The sequence below is a fragment of the Esox lucius genome, chromosome 11 (assembly GCF_011004845.1).
Source record: "Esox lucius isolate fEsoLuc1 chromosome 11, fEsoLuc1.pri, whole genome shotgun sequence".
Classification (NCBI taxonomy): domain Eukaryota; kingdom Metazoa; phylum Chordata; class Actinopteri; order Esociformes; family Esocidae; genus Esox; species Esox lucius.
The window spans coordinates 18,089,402-18,111,122 of record NC_047579.1 but is presented as its reverse complement, the minus strand read 5'-3'; the positions used below and the strand labels follow the sequence as shown (position 1 = coordinate 18,111,122).

General features: G+C 39.7%; 1 protein-coding gene and 2 long non-coding RNA genes across 4 annotated transcripts; 1 reads left to right on the top strand and 2 right to left on the bottom strand.

The window, feature by feature from the left end:
* Positions 1-1,856: 1,856 nt before the first annotated feature.
* On the bottom strand, positions 1,857-10,627 carry LOC114840407. Of its 2 annotated transcripts, none has more exons than XR_004576544.1 (5): positions 10,305-10,627; positions 10,072-10,093; positions 9,855-9,919; positions 4,077-4,163; positions 1,857-3,789 (listed from the first exon to the last, which is right to left on the bottom strand). It is a non-coding gene; the product is annotated as an uncharacterized LOC114840407 (long non-coding RNA). The 2 variants fall into 2 exon arrangements; XR_003782601.2 differs by having other exon boundaries at positions 1,857-3,692.
* LOC114840406 lies at positions 6,505-8,681 on the top strand. The gene is made up of 3 exons (XR_003782600.2): positions 6,505-6,698; positions 7,899-8,043; positions 8,530-8,681. It is a non-coding gene; the product is annotated as an uncharacterized LOC114840406 (long non-coding RNA).
* Positions 10,628-14,563: 3,936 nt separating the features above from the next.
* On the bottom strand, positions 14,564-20,812 carry LOC105008436 (ubiquitin carboxyl-terminal hydrolase 37). The gene is made up of 17 exons (XM_034295633.1): positions 20,218-20,812; positions 20,047-20,132; positions 19,914-19,956; positions 19,663-19,782; positions 19,419-19,550; positions 18,785-18,923; positions 18,307-18,443; positions 17,410-17,503; positions 17,238-17,317; positions 16,998-17,129; positions 16,692-16,771; positions 16,464-16,531; positions 16,225-16,294; positions 15,977-16,015; positions 15,621-15,759; positions 15,406-15,488; positions 14,564-14,721 (listed from the first exon to the last, which is right to left on the bottom strand). The coding sequence occupies exons 5-16, from the start codon at positions 19,520-19,522 to the stop codon at positions 15,446-15,448; spliced, it is 1,125 nt and encodes a 374-aa protein (XP_034151524.1). The 5' UTR covers positions 19,523-19,550; positions 19,663-19,782; positions 19,914-19,956; positions 20,047-20,132; positions 20,218-20,812; the 3' UTR covers positions 14,564-14,721; positions 15,406-15,445.
* Positions 20,813-21,721: the final 909 nt, after the last annotated feature.

The following is a 21,721-nucleotide window of genomic DNA, read 5'->3' as shown; positions in this document are numbered from 1 at the left end:
GTTCTGTTTGCTTTCATTGTTTATTAAACCCACGAACGTGAGATATGCCTGCACCGGGTTCCTTGCTCACGCAACACCACACTAGTGACAGTTTTAATAGTTAATTGGCCATTTGTGAATGACATTGATACAGTTCAACTAACTAACGTTTCTTACTAAGTTTACCTCCACCACAAATAGTGTCTATGTATGGAATTTGTCACTGGCCGTTTTGACAGCATATTAGCCAGCAATAAGCTTTACCTGTATTTACTAACTTACTGGAATAGTCATAAGAATTGAGCAATTGCTAGTGAGTCTGCCAAAGCTATTTCATTTCATGGCATAAGAACGTATTTTCTTCTTTCATGGCAAAACAACATACTTTTTTCTTTCATTCGTGAATGACATTTATACAATACTATCAATAAAGCCAACGATAACTAACCTTTTCATCAAGTGAAAAGACGAGAGAATCGTGGAATCTACCAGAAATAATTAATATATGTTGTTGCTCTCAATAGATTAAAACTTAGGTCTTCCACGTGAGAGGCACTGTCTTTATCCACTAAGCCACGGCATTACACATTTAAGCAATCGCTAGACTCCATTGAGGATTGTGTTGAACTGACTAACATTTCTTATTCGTTTTATCTCTACCATAGCGTCTATGAACTGTATTGCTTTTGCACTGGCCGTTTTAACAGCTTATTAAACAATAATAGGCTTACTACTATCTACTAACTTCCTAGGAATAATCATAAGAATTGAGCAATTGTAAGTGTAGATTACTGGGTCAATAATAAGTAAACAAAGTGCCAGTTTGCTGGAAAAACATACATTAATACATTCAACAATAGTCAGGAAGGAATCCATTTAAGTTCTAATAGTCATCCAGTCCAAACAGAAAACATGCATTTTTGCAAGCTTTTGTATTTTGTGCACGGACAAAGGTATAAGACTTAATAGAAGCTACATGTATTGATGTTTTGAAGAGCTTTGTGCATGGTCTGTAGGTCCCTGGGTTAAACGGTCACAACCGCCATGAAGTGAAGAGTGTACATTTATCTAGAACAACATACACTTATTTGTGGGAGAAATTTGTTTTATTCTATGAACTACAACATGACTCCCAAATTCCAAATAAAATATTGTCATTCAGAGTATTAATTTGTAGAAAACATCAACTGGTCAAAATAACCCCCAAAAATATGCATTGTTTTCAGACCTCAAATAGTGCAAAGAAAACAAATTCATATTCATTTTTTAACAACAAAATACTAATGTTTTATCTTAGGAAGAGTTCAGAAATCAATATTTGGTGGAATATCCCTGATTTTTTATCACAGCTTTAATGTGTCTTGGCATGCTCTCCACTAGTCTGTCACATTGCTATGGGGTGACTTTACGCCACTCCTGGCACAAAAATGCAAGTAACTCGGCTTTGTTTGATGGCTTGTTACCATCCATCTTCCTCTTGATCAAATTCCAGAGGTTTTCAATGGGGTCCGGGTCTAGAGATTGGGCTGGCCATGACAGAGACTTGATCTGGTGGTCCTCCATCCACACCTTGATTGGCTTGGCTGTGTGTCATGGAACATTGTCCTGCTGGAAAAAACTATTCTCAGAGTTGGGGAATATTGTGAGAGCAGAAGGAAGCAGGTGTTCTTCCAGGATAACCTTGTACTTGGCATGATTCATGCGTCCTTCTTGAAGATAAATCTGGCCGATTCCAGCCTTGCTGAAGCATCCCCAGATCATCACCAATCCTCCACCAAATTTCACAGAGGGTGCGAAACACTGTGGCTTGTAGGCCTCTCTGGGTCTCCGTCTAACCATTCCCTTACAGAAAAAACGCATTAATTTTAAATGTGGTCACATGTGAATAACATGAGGTACAGCAAAATGTGAAACAGATCTTCAACATGTTGTACCAACATGCGAACCTGTGCAAAACCAATCAATAAAACTACAGACAATATGCTTTAACATGACTTGTAGTGAATGTAGCATTTATTTATGTGAAGGTCACTCACATCAAGTAACAACTGTCACCATTCAAATATCTGTGGAGGTATCAGTACAAAAATCTACTATATACTATAATTTTACAATTTTAAATGTCAATCCTAATATAATTATTCAGCTCAGCTACTAAAATCAATGAACATTTGAATAATCTGGTCTCTTTCAAAGTTGTTTGGAAGCAAGCAAATGACATGCTCATTTCCTTTGTTGTACATAAACTTATCTGACAATTCCAAAAGTTCCACTGCAATTAGATTGCTGAACTCAGGAGTCACTGACATAATATGTTTAACTGCACATCTTGTTTCAACATGGAGCACAGGAAAGAACATTTGGGGTTTTTGTGTGCCTACTTTAATGAGACTCACCGCATGTTCATTACCATCCAAAGAACACACATTTACAAATGATACTATTTGACCAACATTGTCACCCGCAATCCTTACTAGTGTCATCTCTCAATTGTTGCCGTATATATCCAACACTGTGGAATTTCTGTGAAAAAAACACTGCTTTGTGATAAAACATAGCTTGCTCTTTAACCAGGAATCCTAGGTGTCTCCCCACTGCATATTTTTCATATAGATCAAGTGCTTTAAATGTACCACTACCAAACACAACAGAGTTGTCCAACTTTTTTGTAGAGTGGCCATCCATCATAAAATAAAACCGTATTTTAACACAGTCTGGTGAATTTAAAATCTTACTTTTGCCCAGATGCTCAACTTGTTGGAGCAAAAGAAATGATGACAATTTGTAGAGGTGCCACCTGTGTGCCATTGAATAGTTTTAAGAACCGACCATTGCAACCTTCAAAGCTGTAAGCACTGTAACACAACAAGGTTCTCCAGGTTCGAACGCAATCACTTAGATGAAGTAACATATGCACATTGTATGACATGTAAATTAAACCATACAAGATCTCAAAGTCCTTTACAAACGGGTCTAGCAGTTGAGATGCATATAATATTTCTAGTTGGGTAATCGAGGATGTCTGTAACACATACACAGCTTGGCATAACAACAGCAAGTGTACAAGATACTTGCTAGCAAGAATAGACTTTAAGACAATTGGTGCATAAAATAAAAGCTCTCCATTCAGATCCTTTCCAGTAGGCTCTGGTTGAAAGAGACCTAGGAAGCCTTGTAATATTAGATGGGGGACGCATTCGTTTTAATCCTCGGTCTATCTCCTATACTCTTGTGCCTATGTACCAAGGCTCTGTGTGGTTCGCACTATCAAACTACAGATGTGACAGCTGCCTAACTACTCCTAAATATATGCAGTGCATAGAATCAACAATAAAACCAGTAACAACATTAAAATATGGTATTAACACACCAAAGGCCAAATAGAAAAATTGGAGGAAGAGAATATAGGTACACCATCTGAATTGAAAGTTAAAGGAGTAATCTTCATTCAAATGTGTTGTGTCACACATATCTTTGTAAATATCTGAAATTGTATCTGAACAAGTAGACCTGGTCTTTGGATAATTACGTTGTTCTCCTAAATTCAAAGTTTGCAGTAAATGTTTTAGTTGTGCTTCTAATGGCAAAGTAAAACAATTTCCATTCTTAAGAAGAGCCTTTGTTACGAATTCTTGACCACAGTTGGTGCGAATGTTCAGGCAGAATAACCAGGAGAATTTAGAGGAAAGTCTGCAGACCATCTTGTGTCAGTCCTGTAATACCAACAAACACCATCAGTAAAACTATGGTCTGTGCCAAGGTAACAGATGCTCCGCATTACAAGGAGGAATTTAACTTTTCATCAGGGATCTGAAAAAAAAGAAAAAAAGAAAAAAATATTGTTTTCACAGATCTTTTTAAGGAGTTCCAGGAACAACAGCTTAGAAATAGGTTACAGAAGCAAATTAAATTACATCCCTAATTTGATATTTTAGGACTCACTTTTGTATGTTTTATATATTCTGTTATTAATTACATCATTTTATTATAGAGTATTGAGACACCAAACCTTATATCAAAAGAATTCTGGCATGCATTAATAATTAAACTCAACAGATTTTCACTAGGTTGCTGACTAAAATGATAATCAACATTACCTCGTTCTAATCTCCCAGTCTCCACTGAGGGAAGGACTCATTTGCATCAGGTCCATCAGCTGGTGCATCGTCAGGTACTTGGGCTTTCTATCAGTAAATAAGGATATTGTGTAGGATTGTAGGGTCAGCACTGCTAAATTCCTCCAGGGCAAATAAGTGCTAACTGTACATTGTACTGTATAAGATGTTTTGGCAGAAACTTTATTCTAATAAAAATGTGTTAGAGAGAATAGGTGTGCAGAGCCTGCTTCACAACACTGTTGGCTACATCTGATAGAAAAGGTGTGCAAAGCCTACTTCACAAAACTGTTGGCTTTATCTTATCTGTAATCTGTGAAAGCTATGTAGACTTGATAACCACTGTATATCTTGTTAGAGACATTTGATAATCACATTTGCTAGGGTGATATGCCTCTGACAACATTGAAATAAGATCTGGACAGCCAAGTCACTTTTGGCTGTATATTCCCAGATAGCAGCTGACTCTGGGCCGGATCCGCCTCCAAACCGGGAGATCGGTGTAACAGTCACGCCCGTTTTACTGCCCCGTTCCAGATACGGCCCGCATGTAGTCTGTGTAATCAAGAGTAGGCATCAGTCGGCGGAATCATAATAGTTCTGGGCCGGATCACCAGGGGGCGATCGAGACGTTTTGGCTTCACTTTTTTTTTTTTTTACCGGTTCATACTAAGCGTGCCGCACAAGCCCTGAAAAGTGAAGCCAAAACGTCTCGATCGCCCCCTGGTGAGTGGTCCCAGTATAGGTCATAAACCCCGCCCTCCCCATGTTATTTAATGGGACGCGAGACCAACTAAACAATTAAATTACCCTTCAAATATATTTTTTCCGAAGCTGGTTTCTGTCATTTACTGTAGTTTGTATCACGCTAATGTAAATTCAAGAGTTTGTTTTTAAAATAAGTTTGTTTTTAGTTAGTTATTTAATGCTCTAAAAACGGTGGTGTGACGTCGTGATTCACAGCTGTGATTGACAGCTATCTGAGCCGAAGAGCCACTGAATCTTCGGAGGACTGAGGAGATTGGAACTTTACATTTAATCTCTAAATTGCTATAATTGATATAATTTCAGACGGACATAATGGGTTGTTCTGCAGTACATTGTGCTAACCGATCTGGCATTTCCAATCGATCTTTGAATTTTTTTCGGTAAGTTACATTTATAAGCTATTTAATTAGTAAATAAATGTAATGGGCTAGCTAACGTTAGCTAAAAGACAACAAGCCTCGTTAATAGCCATGTTAATAGCTAGCAGGTGATCGTTAGCTAGAAGTTACCAATTATTTTTGTATTAGGCCTATTCTAAATTAAGGTTAAACATGATGTAAGTTAGGCTATAACATATCGTCTAGGTTTAACAAGCAAAGGTTGTACTGTACTTGGACTTGCGATTGATTACGGTATGCGCATTCTGCGAGGGAGAGTGAGGGCGGGGCACAGGGGTGGGGCCGTTGATTTCGCGGCTTTACTTCCTTCTCGCTACTGCGCATAACTACTGCGCAGAACTGGTCCCAAGATCGCTATCTGCGCAGACGCAAGTCCAAGATGTCAGCGCCGTATCAGGACACTGGTGGCTTCATTTTTCACTAATGGAAAAGAGCGAAAGGGCGTCGTCCATTATTTATACAGTCTATGGTTCATACCAGACCAGAAGTCAGTTGGCGGAATCGTAGTTGATCGGGCATTCGGAACGAGCGCGCGAACTGATGGTCTTTCTTTGGATCAATTCGGACTGCAAGCGTTGTGGAAGAGTTTAACGGTAAGTTGAAGGATGTCAAACAATCAAACAGTTTAGTGTGCTTGTTTGTAATGCTTGTTAACATCATTTCGGAATGTTTTAACCAGGTTTTAACTTCTTACGATGGCTAACGTTAATTGAAGAGGCATTGGCTAACGTACGCTTTTTAGCTGGGTTAGCTAAATTAACTGAATGAACTGATAAGCTAGCTAGCATTAATAAACAACTTTGTGTGTAGCTAGCATAAAACATTAATGCTGTTTAACGTTGGTTAACTTACAATGATGTTGTACGTTAGTTTTGAGGTGCTGTCAATTGGTGCTGTTCAAAACTAACGTAAGAAGTTAAAACCCGGTCAAAATTGACTGATCGATGCTCAGCCTACTCCTGATTGTACACAGACTAACGTTACATGCAGAACTGCATCTGCGTCGATTTGTGCGTCTTTCTGCAACACTTTTAAATGCTTCCACATTGCCGACATGTCAACGTAATTTCGGTAAAATTTAATCGGTCTTTTGACGCATTATGCATAGCTGTCAACATTGAACATTGAGAATAAGGGAGATTTCCCGGAATCCATCCATTTTTTTTTTACACGATTCTTACTGTTGTTTACTGTACTGTTTGTTTCATGATTTAGTGAACCGACTTACAATTTGCGCAATTGTCTCCGTTGATCTGAAATGCTTTTCTGTATAGTCAGATTTCGGCTCTAGGTGCTGTAGGAGGACAGAACTCCAAAAGAGTAACTTGGAATATACTTTCAAGGATTTTCTCAAACACAGTGGCCAAACAGATTAATTGGAAAGGAGTAAACGGGAAAAGAGGTTTTAAAGAAATGCTGACACAAACTCTGTTGATCAGTAAGTATTTTAGTATACGTATTGTAGTATATGTGGAGGTGACTAGTAGATGAGAACAATTAAATATATAGATAGATAGATAGATAGATAGATAGATAGATATAGATATATATAGATACGGTGGTGCAGTGGTTAGCACGGTAGCCTCACAGCAAGAAGGTTGCGGGTTCAAACCCTGGTTGCCCTGGCCTTTCTGTGTGGAGTTTGCATGTTTTCCCGGTGTCTGTGTAGGTGCTCTCCAGGTACTCCGGCTTCCTCCCACCATCCAAAGGCATGCAGGCTACGTTAATTGGTGTCCCTAAATTGTCTTTAGATGTGAGTGTGTGTGGTTGTTCGTCTATGTGTGGCCCTGCGATGGACTGGCAACCTGTCCAGGGTGTACCCCGCCTTTCACCCAACGTAAACTGGGATTGGCTCCAGCCCCCTGCGACCCTGTACGCAGGATAAGTGGTTGACGATGGATGGATGGATTTTTAGATATAAGGGATGCAACTTTAAAGCTTTAATAGATTGCAGTCATGACAGCACGCGTTACTCACATAATCACGTAATGCTTTACTTGGAGTTGAATTGAGAGCTTTTAGTTTGAAAATTTCTGAACGACATTAAAAAGAGTCTGTAGCCTGCTTGACACACCTCTGAAAGAGCTGTCAGAAAACGTGATTCCCCTAAATGTCCTTTGCCTGGAGATACTGGGGAAATGTTGAGGGGTTCCTCTCCTTCGGCCATCCTACACAGGCCACTGACTACTGCACCAAACAGAGGGGGAGGGCCGTGTTACACTCTACGCTGCGGGATTCCTGTACTTTACATCTTTGGCAGATTAATAACATAGCAACAGTAAAAATTGTGGTTTTGTAACCTTTACTTTTTCATACCGTGGGAAACCTTGAAACCGGTACCCGCCAATGCCTATCCATGACCTGATACAGAATCCACACAGATAAATTTAGAATGATTAGATGCACTGAGATTTAAGGATGATCCAATACAATCTAGATGTGATTAGTTATTCATTTAATTTGAGTTACTAAATGAAAGGCTACAGAAAATTAGGTCTACTGCCACACCAACAATAGTAATCATGGGCAACATCTAAAGCATTTCTCAAAACAGTGGGTTATTGGCTTGACTTCGAGGTAATTTTCAGAATTTCTGTTAATGACGGCTCATCAACCAATTGACTTTCTCTCTTAACAGAGGCTGTACGGAAGAACCAAGCTGCTAGCAGTGCATCGGACAACGAGATTAACCAGCACGCCATCCGCTGGTTCAACCTGGCCTCTGACCGTGGAGGTGGCCGCAAAGAACGTGCCATGGCCAGAGAGGCCATTCATTAACCGTGGTAAGAGACTTGCTTGCTGGCGGGGCTGTGGTCCGCTGGCAGAACACTGGGTGCTTTCTGATCAGGTGCCGTCGGGATGTTGCCGAGGCGACATAAATTTTGTTTTACGGTGGACGGACTGCAACATTACTGAGTTGTTGTTTTCTTTTAGCTTGAAATAATCCCATACTTTAGACACCTTCTTCTCCCCTCCCTATTTTCTCTCTCTTCCTCCACTTTGCAAACAGCGCCATCTTAATTACGTTGTGTTCACAGCATAAGCACGATGTGCGACAGTAATAAATGTCCATGCAAAACAGTGTTCTATATAGTTATATGGATTAAACGAAGCTTTCCATGGATGCAATTTAGTATTCAATTCAATACTTGTTAAGTGAATGCCAAATTAATCAGAGCACATATGTGACTGGGTGCTGACAAGCAATGTAGCATTTAAAAACAGCATCACTGATCTTTTTTAACTGAACATTCTTTTATACTTTGCAGAAATGAACGCATCGGCCATCCCCCAATCTTCCACCACTGATGATTTGTTGAGTGTTATGTGAGAGTTGTGGCATTCCCACTTCACTTGCCTCATCAATGTTTCCTGTAAAGCCACCAAAGAACGCGTATGAACATTTTGCAGTCTTTTCTGGGTTTCGTATGACTAGAGTTGGATATTGTATTTTGGCTATAAAACCTTTGTTATTCATACCATGGTCATGGAAAATTGTTAAAATCTAAATGGCTGGCAGGTATTATCTTTTAAAACAAACTTATCGCTAATTAAAACGTTACATCTTGTGTGTTTAGGCTGTAGAATCTCGTTTCTCTGCTGGCTTTAGCTTTTTTTTCTGCTTTAATTTAAAAAATAACAAAAAAAATAACACCTGTGTCATAGGTATGTGGTTGTAAAGAAGTTTCTTATTCCTACAGTTGTTAAAGACAGAAATGAGCTGTAAAATGTGTTTCTGTCCTGTCTTTTTATCTCAGACATTTTGAATAAAATTTAAAATGTGTCACTCATCTGTTCAATCAAAACAAGAAGTCTTAAGATGGTGGGGGAAGGGGATTAGGGTAGTAATATTTACTCATTACCATTGACGGCAAAGTTGCCCAGTACGATTGCTCTAAAAGTTGCTCCGTGTATCATCAGCTTTAGTGTACCTTGGTAAATACAAGTCATAATATTTGTTATACATTATATAGACCAGTTAGTTAATAGAAACAAAAATCAACAGATTAATTGAGAATGAAAGTAACTGTTAGTAGCAGACTTCCATCCTATAATTGTAACAGTGCATGGGCATTAGCGCCTGCCATAAGTTCTGTGGTTGAAACTATCCCAGTAACCCTTTGGCTTCTCAGACAGAAATGGTATACCTTCACTGATATCTGGTACTAGGACCCATAGCACAAGCTGAATCATGCACAACATCTAAAAAAAATTAAACTATCCCTTTAACTGAAAAAAAAATCCGTATTTTTGTATATGGTTTGTTTTGTGGTATTATGAGGCCAGAGATGGTGTGAATCCGGGCCAGAATTAATAAATGGAGCTGGCCCAGTGCCAGTCCAGATGTGGCCCAGAGTATCTTGGAGACTCGGATCCAGTATCTGGCCCACCTTTGGGCCAAATGACTATAAAATAATTCTCATCCGTTCTGGAGCTGTGCCAGTGCCGGCCCAGATGTGAAAACCGGATCCGCACCGGCATTGGCCCGTTGTGCTAAAGGACACCGGCCCAGGTCCGTTTTACAGATCTGGCCCAGAACTTATGAAGGATCTGGGCCAGATCTGGGCCGCATGATTTTTGTTATCTGGGTTACCCCCAGTTTATTCTTGAAGTCATAGAACTCATGGGCAGCACTGGGGTAGGTGGGCCATCTTTTGACTGCAGAAATTACAAAATTAAAGGTTTAAACGGAGGTTCAAAAGTCAACATTCAAATTGTGTTTGTGTTAGCACAGTCAATTGACTTAGCTTTCATGTAGCAAGCCAGCTAAAGTTAGCTGTTGTTAATGTATTATCCTGTCCAAAATGTACCTTTTGTCGCCATGACTGTCATCTAAAAAATACAAAAGAGGAAAAAATATAAATTACAAGCGCTATCAATGGTAATGTTTTAACTGCTGCAGGTACATTCAAACTAGCATTTTAATTCTAGCTAGTAATCAAGTGTTAATTAATTGACCGAATTAGCTAGGTAACGACTAAATTAATGTTAATGGTTTAGAAAGGTACAGTACAGCTTACACTGTACGGTTATTAAATGTTACCTAGACAATTCCGCTATGTAGCTCCGTGATGATTTGTCCATTCAAACATAAAGACAGGTTCGGTTGCTACCACATAAATTACCTATGCAGGCAGCAAAGTCCTTGGCTGTTGTATGTAGTATGAAAACATACGTCGGTGTCTAAGCTTACCAGCTTTGTCGAACCTGTACCTATACGTCCTAGGTACAGACACATTTCTGTTTCTTAAATATTGCTTGAATGATCTCTTATTTTATTGATGGGTTATCCATCATCAAGCGAACTACCAGCTAGTTAAATTACCTCAGCAATTGTTTTTGCTCTTGACGTTTTTATTTCGCGGTATTTTGTCAGGGGAACGACATTCCTACAAGTGCTCACAGCTCTGTCATTTCAATTTAAAAAAAGCTTGTCTCAAGGACAGTTACGCAGTCAGAGATTTGTTGTTCTCATTTTACAAAGTAAAATGTGCGTGTTAATTAAATGGATGGAGGAAAATAAAGTCAGTGTAGGGTTGGAAATATATATTAGAAGACCCTAATAGAGTTGGCCTAGTGGAGCACCGGTCTGTAGGACAGGCTGCTCCAAAAGGTGTCTGGAAAGCATTTCCAGCGCAGATTTTAGCTGAAGATGAGTAAAGTTGGCTAATTTAAATGATGTTAGCTACATAGCTAGCTTAATTAAACCTACCTTAATTAATGACATCGTCTGACAGCTATCTACGGTAACAATAGTACACTATAGCTAGTTCAGCTCTGTAAGCTATCGGAAATAACATGCGTACCAAAACTCACCGAAATTATGTGAGAGCTCATTTGATAACTCTTCTTTCCAAGGACTTCAATTAAAGTTAGTGACTAGTGGGGTCGTTCCCAAACGGACGGATCACTTTAAACGGCTCTTTTTGTTGAACTTGGCAATCGAATCGCATCGGTGAAAGGACGCGTTCATTTTGCACAATTAAAGAGTAGACAATTTATCACTAAAAATTGTGTTTGACAACAAACAATAAATAGTGGTAGAGACCACATCATTGTGTTGAATGCAAATTCAGGGTAACCTCACTGGTTATCTTCACCAAAGAGCCGTCTGCCCAAGCCGACTGGTGCGAATTGAAAATCTAGCCGGTTAATTAATGTGCTGAGAACGCATCAGCTCTTATTTTAATTAGTCATTGGAAAGAGACAAAAACATTTGACTTGTTTTTGTTATTTTGGTAATAAAAGCTATTTTGCTAGGAATAAGCACAATGAAAATTAACAAGGCTACAATATGTATACAGTAAAATTAAACTTACCATACCTGTTAAAAATGAGGAAGGCAGAGCAGGACAGGATAGCCCAAAACAACTCTGGAGGAGGACGTAGGAGAGATTGTTCTGATCATGTCAAGGCTGAAGATACTCCTCTCAAGTTTAAGGTTGGTTTGTTTAGTGAAACATCTGAGCATCTGAATTCTCAAAGTTGACCTTAGGCAGTGGTCAAAGATCCATGAAGGCATCTTTAACCATGCTGTGTGTAAAGTTTCTAGCTTGATTTCTAACATGCTGTTTGTGTTACTTCTGTAGAAGTATTAGAAAGCCAAGGAGTTACTTGATGAATGTGCAGTGGAGAAGCTGAAGACAGAAGTCACTGAGCTGCATGGCAAATTAAAGCAGCTCCTAAGCTTTCCATCTTGCACAATGCGTTAAAAGCTCCACAGACTCCTCCCTGAGTGCAGGATACACGAAGGAAAATAAATGAGGTATGGTTTATATAATATTGCATCATTTTGAGTTCCAACCATGGTGAAGTTGACGTTCTAGTACGATGCTAAAGAAAAAATACCCGATCACTACTTATTGTTCCCCTGTGATAAGGAAATTAGAGGGGCAAAAGTGGTTGTTTAACATTTTAATCTAGCACAACTATAACAGTTGTAGCCAAACAGTTTGATCTACATTGTTTTTCCTACTGAATAGGTAGCATACCGTTTTAGTGTAATTTGGCTTCACATTCTGCTTACAACCACCGCTTACACTGCTCAAAAAAATGAAGGGAAGACGTAATCATCACAGTGTAACACCAAGTCAATTAAACTTCAGGGATATCGGTCTGTCCAGTTAGGAAGCATAAGCGATTGTGAATCAGTGTCTCCTGTTTTGGTGCAAGTGAAAGTGAAAAGAAGCTACAGGAAGACACTGGAGCACTGGAGAAGCTACGGCAAGACAACCCCCTAAAAGGAAATGGTTTTGCACATGGTGGCCACAAACAATTGCTGTCTCCTTATCCTTCCTGACTGATTCTTCTCTAGTTTTGCATTTTGCTAGTGTCCTTGTCATTACTGGTAGTATGAGGCTCCTTTGTGCGAGGAGGAACAGGAAGAGCACTGCCAGAGCCCTACAGAATTACCTCTGATTTATGAAGCTGTGCGTACCTTTAAAATCCAGGTGCAATACCTGCCTTTGATAAATGCCGCGGCTGAAAACGATCGTTATTAGAATAACGCCCCTATATATTCAAGTCTCCTCTTCCCCCAGGCCCTCTTTTTACGCCATGGACACACGGAAGACGGCAAAAAAGAGAACTTCTCTGACGTGGAGATTGAGACGATCACCAGGGAGGTAGAAAGAAATAAAATTGTTTTATTTGGCAGTTTAAAAAGCGGAATAAAAGATGATGATTTGACGTGGAGTACCATTCATTCACATTAATAATTGCATGACAATTTGTAATATTCGTCTTATTATTTTATGATTGTTATTATTAATGGCGTTTATTGTTATTTAGAAGAATAATGTCGTTATTATTATTATTTCTATTATTATTATTATTATTATTTAAAAGAAGAAGAATGTCATTTTTATTATTTTGTCATTCTGAATTATATTTTGGTCACTGAAAGCCTTTTATTACTGAACCCAGTCCGTGCGCAACTGCCGGGCCTAACCCTGAAACGTCATGTAAAGCGTACAGGCTCGCATCTGAAGGAATACATATAAATCAAATGCTTTGGTAAAGTCACACAAATTAAACATTGAAGTCCATGTTGCACAAAAATAAACACTGAAGTTTGTAATTATTATGTATATATATTTTTTTTTACAGTGGGTCATAATATATCATATCTTTTAGTTTGTCAGTGCGTTAGGATTTTTTTTTCTGCGCATTTCTGTACTAACTCAAAACGTGCGTACACCACCTCCTGAGCTGGCGTAGGATTTGAGAGTGCCGTACGCCAACGTCCATATTGATAAATCTCAAAGTCACCGTGGTTTTGGGTGTACGCAAGTTGTATGCTGGTGTACGCACTTTTGATAAATGAGGGCCATTATGAGTTGCCGTGATGAAAAGTTGATTTCAATTGTTTACTTTGATTTTCGGTGTGAGTTTGAATCCAATCCTCAATCGGTTGGTAATTTTTCATTGACCATTGTAACATAATTTTGGTTTCAACGAATTACACAATATACACTAAAGACTTTGATCTTAATATATTTAGTTCATCAAGACCTGATTTGTGATTCAAGTGTTCCCTTAATTATTTTGGAGCAGTGTATCATTACTATAGGGATATCATCCAAACCCTAATTTATTCTGTGATATCACATCAAGCAAGGATAACTTCAGTCCTGTAACTAACCGGCAATTCCAAACCAACTGTTGTATTATAATGTGAACTGATAGACGTTTAACTAATGCACTAACGTCATATCCTCTAACTTTGCAGGATATTGATAAGTATTTGACTCAGCCCAGAAGATAAGCAGGCGCTGTAAAGATTATAAAAAGCTTACCAGGACCCTCCTGGCATCCATGTTTACTAAGGAAGAGCTTGTAACTTCATCTGTCACAGGAAAGAAGGGCATCATGGGAGAGAATAGGCAATCACTGAATCCAGAGAAAGTGACTGTTCTTATTGGTAAGCAAGTATCTTATACAGCTGCAGTAGAAAATAAATTTGAAGAAAAGTTATTTCCTCACATATATTTGAGACTTTTGTTTTTTATATGGTAATAATAATTTTTTTCTTTTAATTGTTTTACAACCCTGTTTCCAAACTGTTGTTTACGCTGCGTAAAATACAAAGAAAATCAGAATGCAAAGATGTGCAAATCATTTATCTCTATACTTAATTGAAAATACTACAAAGTCAACATGAAAACTAAAGAGCAATAAATGTTTCTGTAAATAATCAAGGAAAGCGTATAAGATTCAAGTGCAGACCGCACTATGTTTAATTCTGGACCCACTAGGAGTAATGCAGTAATGGTGGTCAAGCAGGGTCATACACAGCAGGCAATAGTTCCAGTAGGGTGAGGCAGTAACTAGGTGGAGGCAGGCAGGTTCAGACACGAGTGAAGACTGTGTAACCAGGCAAAGGTACAGGAGGGGCGAAGGCTTAAAACGTAGTCGGTGAGTCTCCAAGGCAAGGGTCGGAGTCAAACATCCAGAAACAGCTGCAACGATAGAATATGGGACAAACAAACAATAAAAGAAATGTCTAAAAGCTGCTGAGATGTCTGGTGTATAACACATCAGTAAACTTGTAGCAAAGTAAGCATTGTCAATTATAAAAATTACCACTAAATCTTTTACTTGACTAAATTCAACATTCACTCAAGTTATTTTGACATGGATAGATTTACTCTAAATTATTCAACCTGAAAGGTAAAGATCCGGGTCTGATTAAAATGAAGACCCACGGACGTCTGAAGGTCCCAAAGTTTCTAGAAAGGAAAGAGAAGACCCCACACCAGTCTCACTTCTGTATCAGGCCTTAATAAATTATACAGAAATATTCAGATCTCATTTAGTGCTTTGTAGCTGTTTTCTATCCATGTTAGCTCCTCTGTCTGCAGTTTCACAGACGCTCTCCACCCAGCGGTTGCAACCCTTTAAATCTTGTGTTTCTGCCCCAGAGCTCCCCTCAGTTGTCCACTCTTCATACAAAATCATGCAGCTTTTGATCCCCTGGAAAACATTGTATTTGCATTTATATTTTAAGACGATTAACAATCAAGTGTAGTGGACATGAATTGTCACTGTCTCATGCTAAGCTACCCCCCCCCCCCCCCCCCCATAATTTCAAAAACAGTGTCTGCCCTCAGTACTAATGCTCTAAAGAATTTCCCAATGATTACCTTGGTGGTCTTGGTCAGACAGATTCCTCTGGAAGCTCTTCTAATTCTGCATCTTAGGTGCCTGGTCTCCTTCACCTGCTCCACTATATGAGAAGGAAGAGGCAGGGCTTAAATACAATGTCTGAATAATAACATATATAGGAGCATTACACAAAGGGGAAAACTCAATAACATAATAAATATTCTGTGACATCGTTTGTGGCCTAGAGCCGTACCTGCCCACATAGAAGAGGATGTAGGCAGTGTGAGCTCTAGTCCTGAGTACAGTGGCCACATCTGTCCTACGGACACGTGCATCATCCATACAGAGCCATCCACTACCATGGCTGTCCAGCAGATCAGTGATGTAGTGGCCTGGAGAATGTGGACAGGGGAACATTGAACAGTTGAGACATTACACTCTTAAATGTTTGTGGGCAAGGTGTGCTTGTTTTACCATTCAATACTGATCATATTAAAGCATTTTTCACAACTTTTGAATTGGCTAATAAAGGACAAGTTTGATTGTTCACCAGAAGTTCTACAAAAAAATCAGGGAATGATATCAGGCCTTTTTCAGTGGTTCTCAAACCTCTCCTTGGGGTGCCCAGGCATTGAAGATCTAGCACACCTGAATCAACTTGTCTGCTAAATATCTTACCCTTGACCTTTTGAAAGTTTTGTTTGTTTGTCGTAAATATCAAAAAAGTTTGTTTGTGACCTAAAAACGGCTGTTAAAATCTATGAAAATTGTATTTAAAAGGTGAGTTCCAGACTTTTTAGAACTATGCAGCGTTGCCTGGCATGTAACTTTCAGTGTGTATTTGAACTATATTGTACCTGTATACAAGCTTTCTCCCAGATGAGAGATCACACTTGACAATCTATAAACAGGTTCTGGCTGGTATCTCTGTAAGAAAACACATTTCAAAATTAGGATTCTAATGTTGTATGACTACTTAATCTTGATCTGACCACTCTCCCAACTTGATCAAGTAATATACTGTTATTTATGTTCTTCTATTAGTCTCTTTCTCAGTCTTTTTCTCTCTCCCAGTGTCTATTTTTTAACTTCTCACCACTGTGGCTGTCTGCTGCCTTTTCTCCCTGTCAGCTGCTTTTGCTTGCTGGTCTGAACCATTTGAAGCTGTTGTATGCATATCAGATGTAAAATAAAAACAGAAATATATATATATATATATGTGTATATTAAGAGACACTTTTAATCTGTTTCCTATTTCTCTCCTCAACACTCACGTTACATGATGAGAGGGTGTTTTCTGACCCTTAGAAACACAATGTCATACCTGAACTAGAAGGGCAGTTTGGTGGAGTGTTGACCACGCTGTTGTTTCCCAGTGACCTCACCCTTTGTGAATCGATGGTACTGAAAATACGTCATTCATAGTGTTTTGTGAGTATGCAAATTAAACAAATCGTACATCTAAAATTCAAAGTCTTAGACCATTTCTAACATTAAGATGGAAAATGATTGCAACCATTTATATTTGGATTCAAGTCTCCAATTTCTAGATGTTCCACTTTCACACCAAACGTGCTCCTGTTCATTTTACGCATGGTCATGAATCTGTCCATATCCAGAGTGAACCTACCTGTCACCAGGCTGGACAGTTTCCCCACAAAGGCCCTGGAGAGTAAGTTCTTCTGGGATAAACATGGGGTCCTCTACCTTCTTTGGCTCCCAGTCATCTGCACAAAACCGCTTCACATGAAGCATTAGGACCCTGCTCAGAGAAGCAAAGGGGCATTCACACAGACAGGCAGGCATTAACACAGTCCTTTACTCAAAACGTGGTTTGGTGTGTGGAGAACAGATCACAGGGGAGGCTCACCGAGGCAGTGTCAGGAAGTGGGTGGACACAGATGCCATGCTGCCTGAACAGTCCCAGCATTTACATTCCAATGGAGACGGCTAGGTGACAAAGCACAGCAATACAATGACTATAAACATTACATTCACAATAGTCTTCCTTATCATACTAACTTTTGGTTTTAAGTGCTTACCATGAAGTAGTGTTCCAGGCTATGTCTCAGGTGAGCGCTTAGACTTAGTGACAGGTGGTTGTATTTCTCCTGAACAAACACTACAGCTCCACAGCTTCAGGGGCAGAAGGAGGGATGGAAATACATCAGTTCTCAGACACATTAATGCTACCTGCCTTACCCTCTGGATTCTACATTTTCTTAAAACATTAAACCTCACCAAGGCTGCATGTAAATAAGCATATATCTATATACACGCCTGTTACACACATGTAGTGTATGTAGACATGTCTGTTTCCTGGTGTAGGTACCTGTGGTGTTCAGTTTACCTGGTGCAGGTATGTGTAGTGTTCAGGTTACCTGATACAGGTATGTGTGGTGTTCAGGTTATCTGGTACAGGAATGTGTAATGTTCAGGTTACCTGGTGCAGGTACTTGTAGTGTTCAGGTTACCTGGTACAGGTACGTGTAGTGTTCAGGTTACCTGGTGCAGGTACATGTTGTGTTCAGGTTACCTGGTGCAGGTACATGTTGTGTTCAGGTTACCTGGTGCAGGTACATGTTGTGTTCAGGTTACCTGGTACAGGTATGTGTAGTGTTCAGGTTACCTGGTACAGGTACGTGTAGTGTTCAGGTTACCTGGTACAGGTACGTGTAGTGTTCAGGTTACCTGGTACAGGTACGTGTAGTGTTCAGGTTACCTGGTGCAGGTACGTGTAGTGTTCAGGTTACCTGGTGCAGGTACGTGTAGTGTTCAGGTTACCTGGTACAGGTACGTGTAGTGTTCAGGTTACCTGGTACAGGTATGTGTAGTGTTCAGGTTACCTGGTACAGGTACATGTGGTGTTCAGGTTACCTGGTACAGGTACGTGTAGTGTTCAGGTTACCTGGTATAGGTAAGTGTAGTGTTAAGGTTACCTGGTACAGGTACGCGTAGTTTTCAGTGTGAATTCCAGCTGCTTTACCGGACAGATATATGGTTCTGGTGAGTCATTCAGTGCTATACCCTCCTCCTTCAGCTGACACAGGAGGTGCACCAAAAATTCATGGGCATCCTACAGGAAGGGAAGAAACAAATAATATACTCAACAAATAGAATATGCAACATGCAAACATTTTTAAGATATCAATGAATTACAGTCCATACAAGGAAATCAGTAAACTTAAATAAGTGATGCCGTAATCTACAGATTTCCAGTGAGTGGGAATACAAATAAGTTTGAATGGAATGTTTCAGTGATCTTTCATTTTAGTTCATGAAATATGGGACATATACTTTACATGTTGAATTTATATTATTGTTCAGTTTACATCAGCAACGATAACTAAAATAGTGCTGAGGAAAAAGAGTCAACAGATGAACGTGACAGTGAGTATTTAGACCGTAGTATCTAACCTGTTCATCGTTGTCCTGATAGTCCTGGTGGCCAATGGACAGGCAGCTTTTGACAGTTTTAAGGATTTTCTTCTTTTCCCTTGTCCTAGATTTAGATGGGCCTTCAGAAAGCCTTGCAGTCTGTAATTCAGCAAAACAGCTGTGGAGGGAGTAAGGAAATCCTTTATTCTGTGCTTACATTTTTGACAAGAAATCTCATCCAAACACACAATGAAAACTTTCAAGTTTAATTTGTCATAATAACAGGATACACAAGGTAAGGACCATTCCACTAAATGGTGAATTTGTGGTTCTTTAATGACTACAGTAATAGATAAAGATAGTACTGTCAGTAAAGATAAGGATGCATACATAAAGTGCAAGTACAGAATTTGCAAACATCATGTCTTTAATAAAATAGTCCTCATTCTGTGCGCAAAGGAATTATATGCCAATCCTGAATAGAAATATATTGGAACAAAAGGAGGCTTTGTACAGATAAGACATAATTTACACATGTTATGGCCTCTATAAAAGGGTTGTACTGAAACCAAACTGAAAACTTTTAAGACAGGTTCTATTGGACGCAGAGATCATAAAAGGGTTTAGGTTTCTACTTGTGATATTTGAGGAGGGACTTTGTTCTGTAGTGTACCGGAGCAGTTTAGAAGAGGGGTAGGAACTCCAGATGTCCTGCTGTCTTAGGATGACTCTGCAGAATGCAGGCAGTTCCAACAGGCACTGTAGAGCAGAGTTCATAAAACAGGTGTTTCCGATGTTGGGCAACCTGGGAGAAAAAAGGAATTTGTGAGGCATGAATCCACAATACCTCTTAATACCACAGAATTATTTGAAAACAAAAGTTGAGTGTACAGATAAATGTGTGTGGTGTATTTTACCCAAGGAGCTTGGTGTTGTCTTTGACATCGCCTGTGCATCTTTGCCTCTCTATCTGGATGCCCCTCCTGTTGAAGAGGATGGAGAGATGGGCCAGGGGGCCCCCAGATCTGACATAAGGCCTAAAGAAAAGATGGAAAAGGCAAAGATAGCATGAGAAGTAACTCAACCTTAGTTTATCTCTTGAGCCCCAACGTATTACCAGCAGTAATTTTTCTACATCCCTGAGATTGTTCTTGTCTACAGTACTCACCTTTCCAGGGAGACAGAGGAGGCTCTCTTGTCAATGGAGGCCTCTAAAGAGAGAGACAGAGACACTGTGGTAACAGAGTTGTTTTGTAAAATTGGAGGAATATAACACCAGGAAATGTCAACTGTTTACAGACCTGCAGGTGCAACAATTTGAGGCACCACTGTCTTCTCCTGTGGAAGAACTGCTCCCACCTCTTTGACTGGGAAGCTCTTCAGATGGCTGTAAAGACACAGACATGTATTAACTAATCCTTATAATTGACTCTCATTTAAATATTGGCAGGTAGTGTTATATCAGACAGTACCTGGTGTTCTCAATGTCTTTCAAGGTCTCTCCATGGTGGTCCAGGGGCTTGGGAGAACAGCACCGGGGGGCAGAAGGGGATAGGTGTACTGGGGAGGAAGGGCAGGGAAGACCAGGGGGAGTGGCAGGAGATGAGTGGGAGGAGTCAGATGATGAAAAGGGGGGATCAGAGGAAGACTGGGTGGGATTAGAAGATGTCTGGGTGGAGTCAGAAGATGACAGGGTGGAGTCAGTCAGGGAAACACAAGACTCTCTCACAGGGGGAGAGGGCTGTGATCCTTCCTCTGAAGACAGGTGGAAGGAGGAGATTGAGATGACTCTGGAGGACAGATTGGAGGGTGATTTGGCAGGGGATCCAGGGTTTGAGAGGGGTGGAGTTCCGCCAGATAGCAGGGCAAGTGGTGTCAAAGATGGCCCCAAAGAGGAAGAAGGAAGGAAAACCAAATCACATTGGATTTGATTCCTGTCTTTCTTCTTCTGGTCTCCCAAAATGGTTGCATGCACCAAACTTGCATCTGCTGGCAGCACTTCAGGTGGAATCGGTAAACAAACAAGATTCTTCTTTTTCTGTTTTGAAAATTGTAGAATATTACAAATTATTTTTTAACTTTACTTTACAGCAAATAGCCTGATTCTATTTCATTTTTCCTTACCAGGAAACACATATCAAATAGACAGAAACTCAAATGAAACCCTTTAAACACCACAGTTACAACATTATGTCCCATTGCACACTATTAGCCACTAGATATCTGGTCAAAAGGCGACACAAATATGCATAATCAAAAAAACAAGGTTAACTTTTGAGGTAAGAACTAGATACTTGAAGTCCAAGGTAGACATGTACCTTCATACAACAGCACAATCCTCCCATTTTAGTGTTTCTGTTGAATATGTGTTGGTTTGAACATCTTATAGCTTATTTGACTTTGTGATGTCATCTGACATTATAATGCCCTTTGGTTCCATTTGGGCAAATTTGAATTCATCATGGGTGGCCTGTAACCAGGTAACAACTACATACCTACAATTTGAAAGCCATGGTTTTATCTTTCCCAAGCGCCAATTTGCTGCTCATTCTGCTTGATTGTGAACATTTAACAGTGGCTGGAAATTATATTTATTTGCAGCTATTTATGTGTTAATTGAGATCAGTGGCGTCCTTAAGCCTGGGCTATCAAATTGACAAAAAAAAAAACTATTAGATTACCCCTGTTAAATTCAACTATAATTCCGATCGCGCATTACGACAATGTAGAAGTACGCAGCTAACGTTTACATCGATATTTTTCGCATGTACATTCAAAACCCTGTTCTTTCTGTCCCGGGCGGGACGTGGGGTGGACTAAGCCCCGAATGTTCTGTGATCCTAGCTACCCCTCTGATTGAGATTAATGTGACTATGTAGATTTGAAACGGTAGGAGTTGGAGAGGAGCAAATACAACCATATTTAAAACAACAGTGCCTGCGGTTCCTGCTTCTGTGCCATTCAACAAAGTGTGAG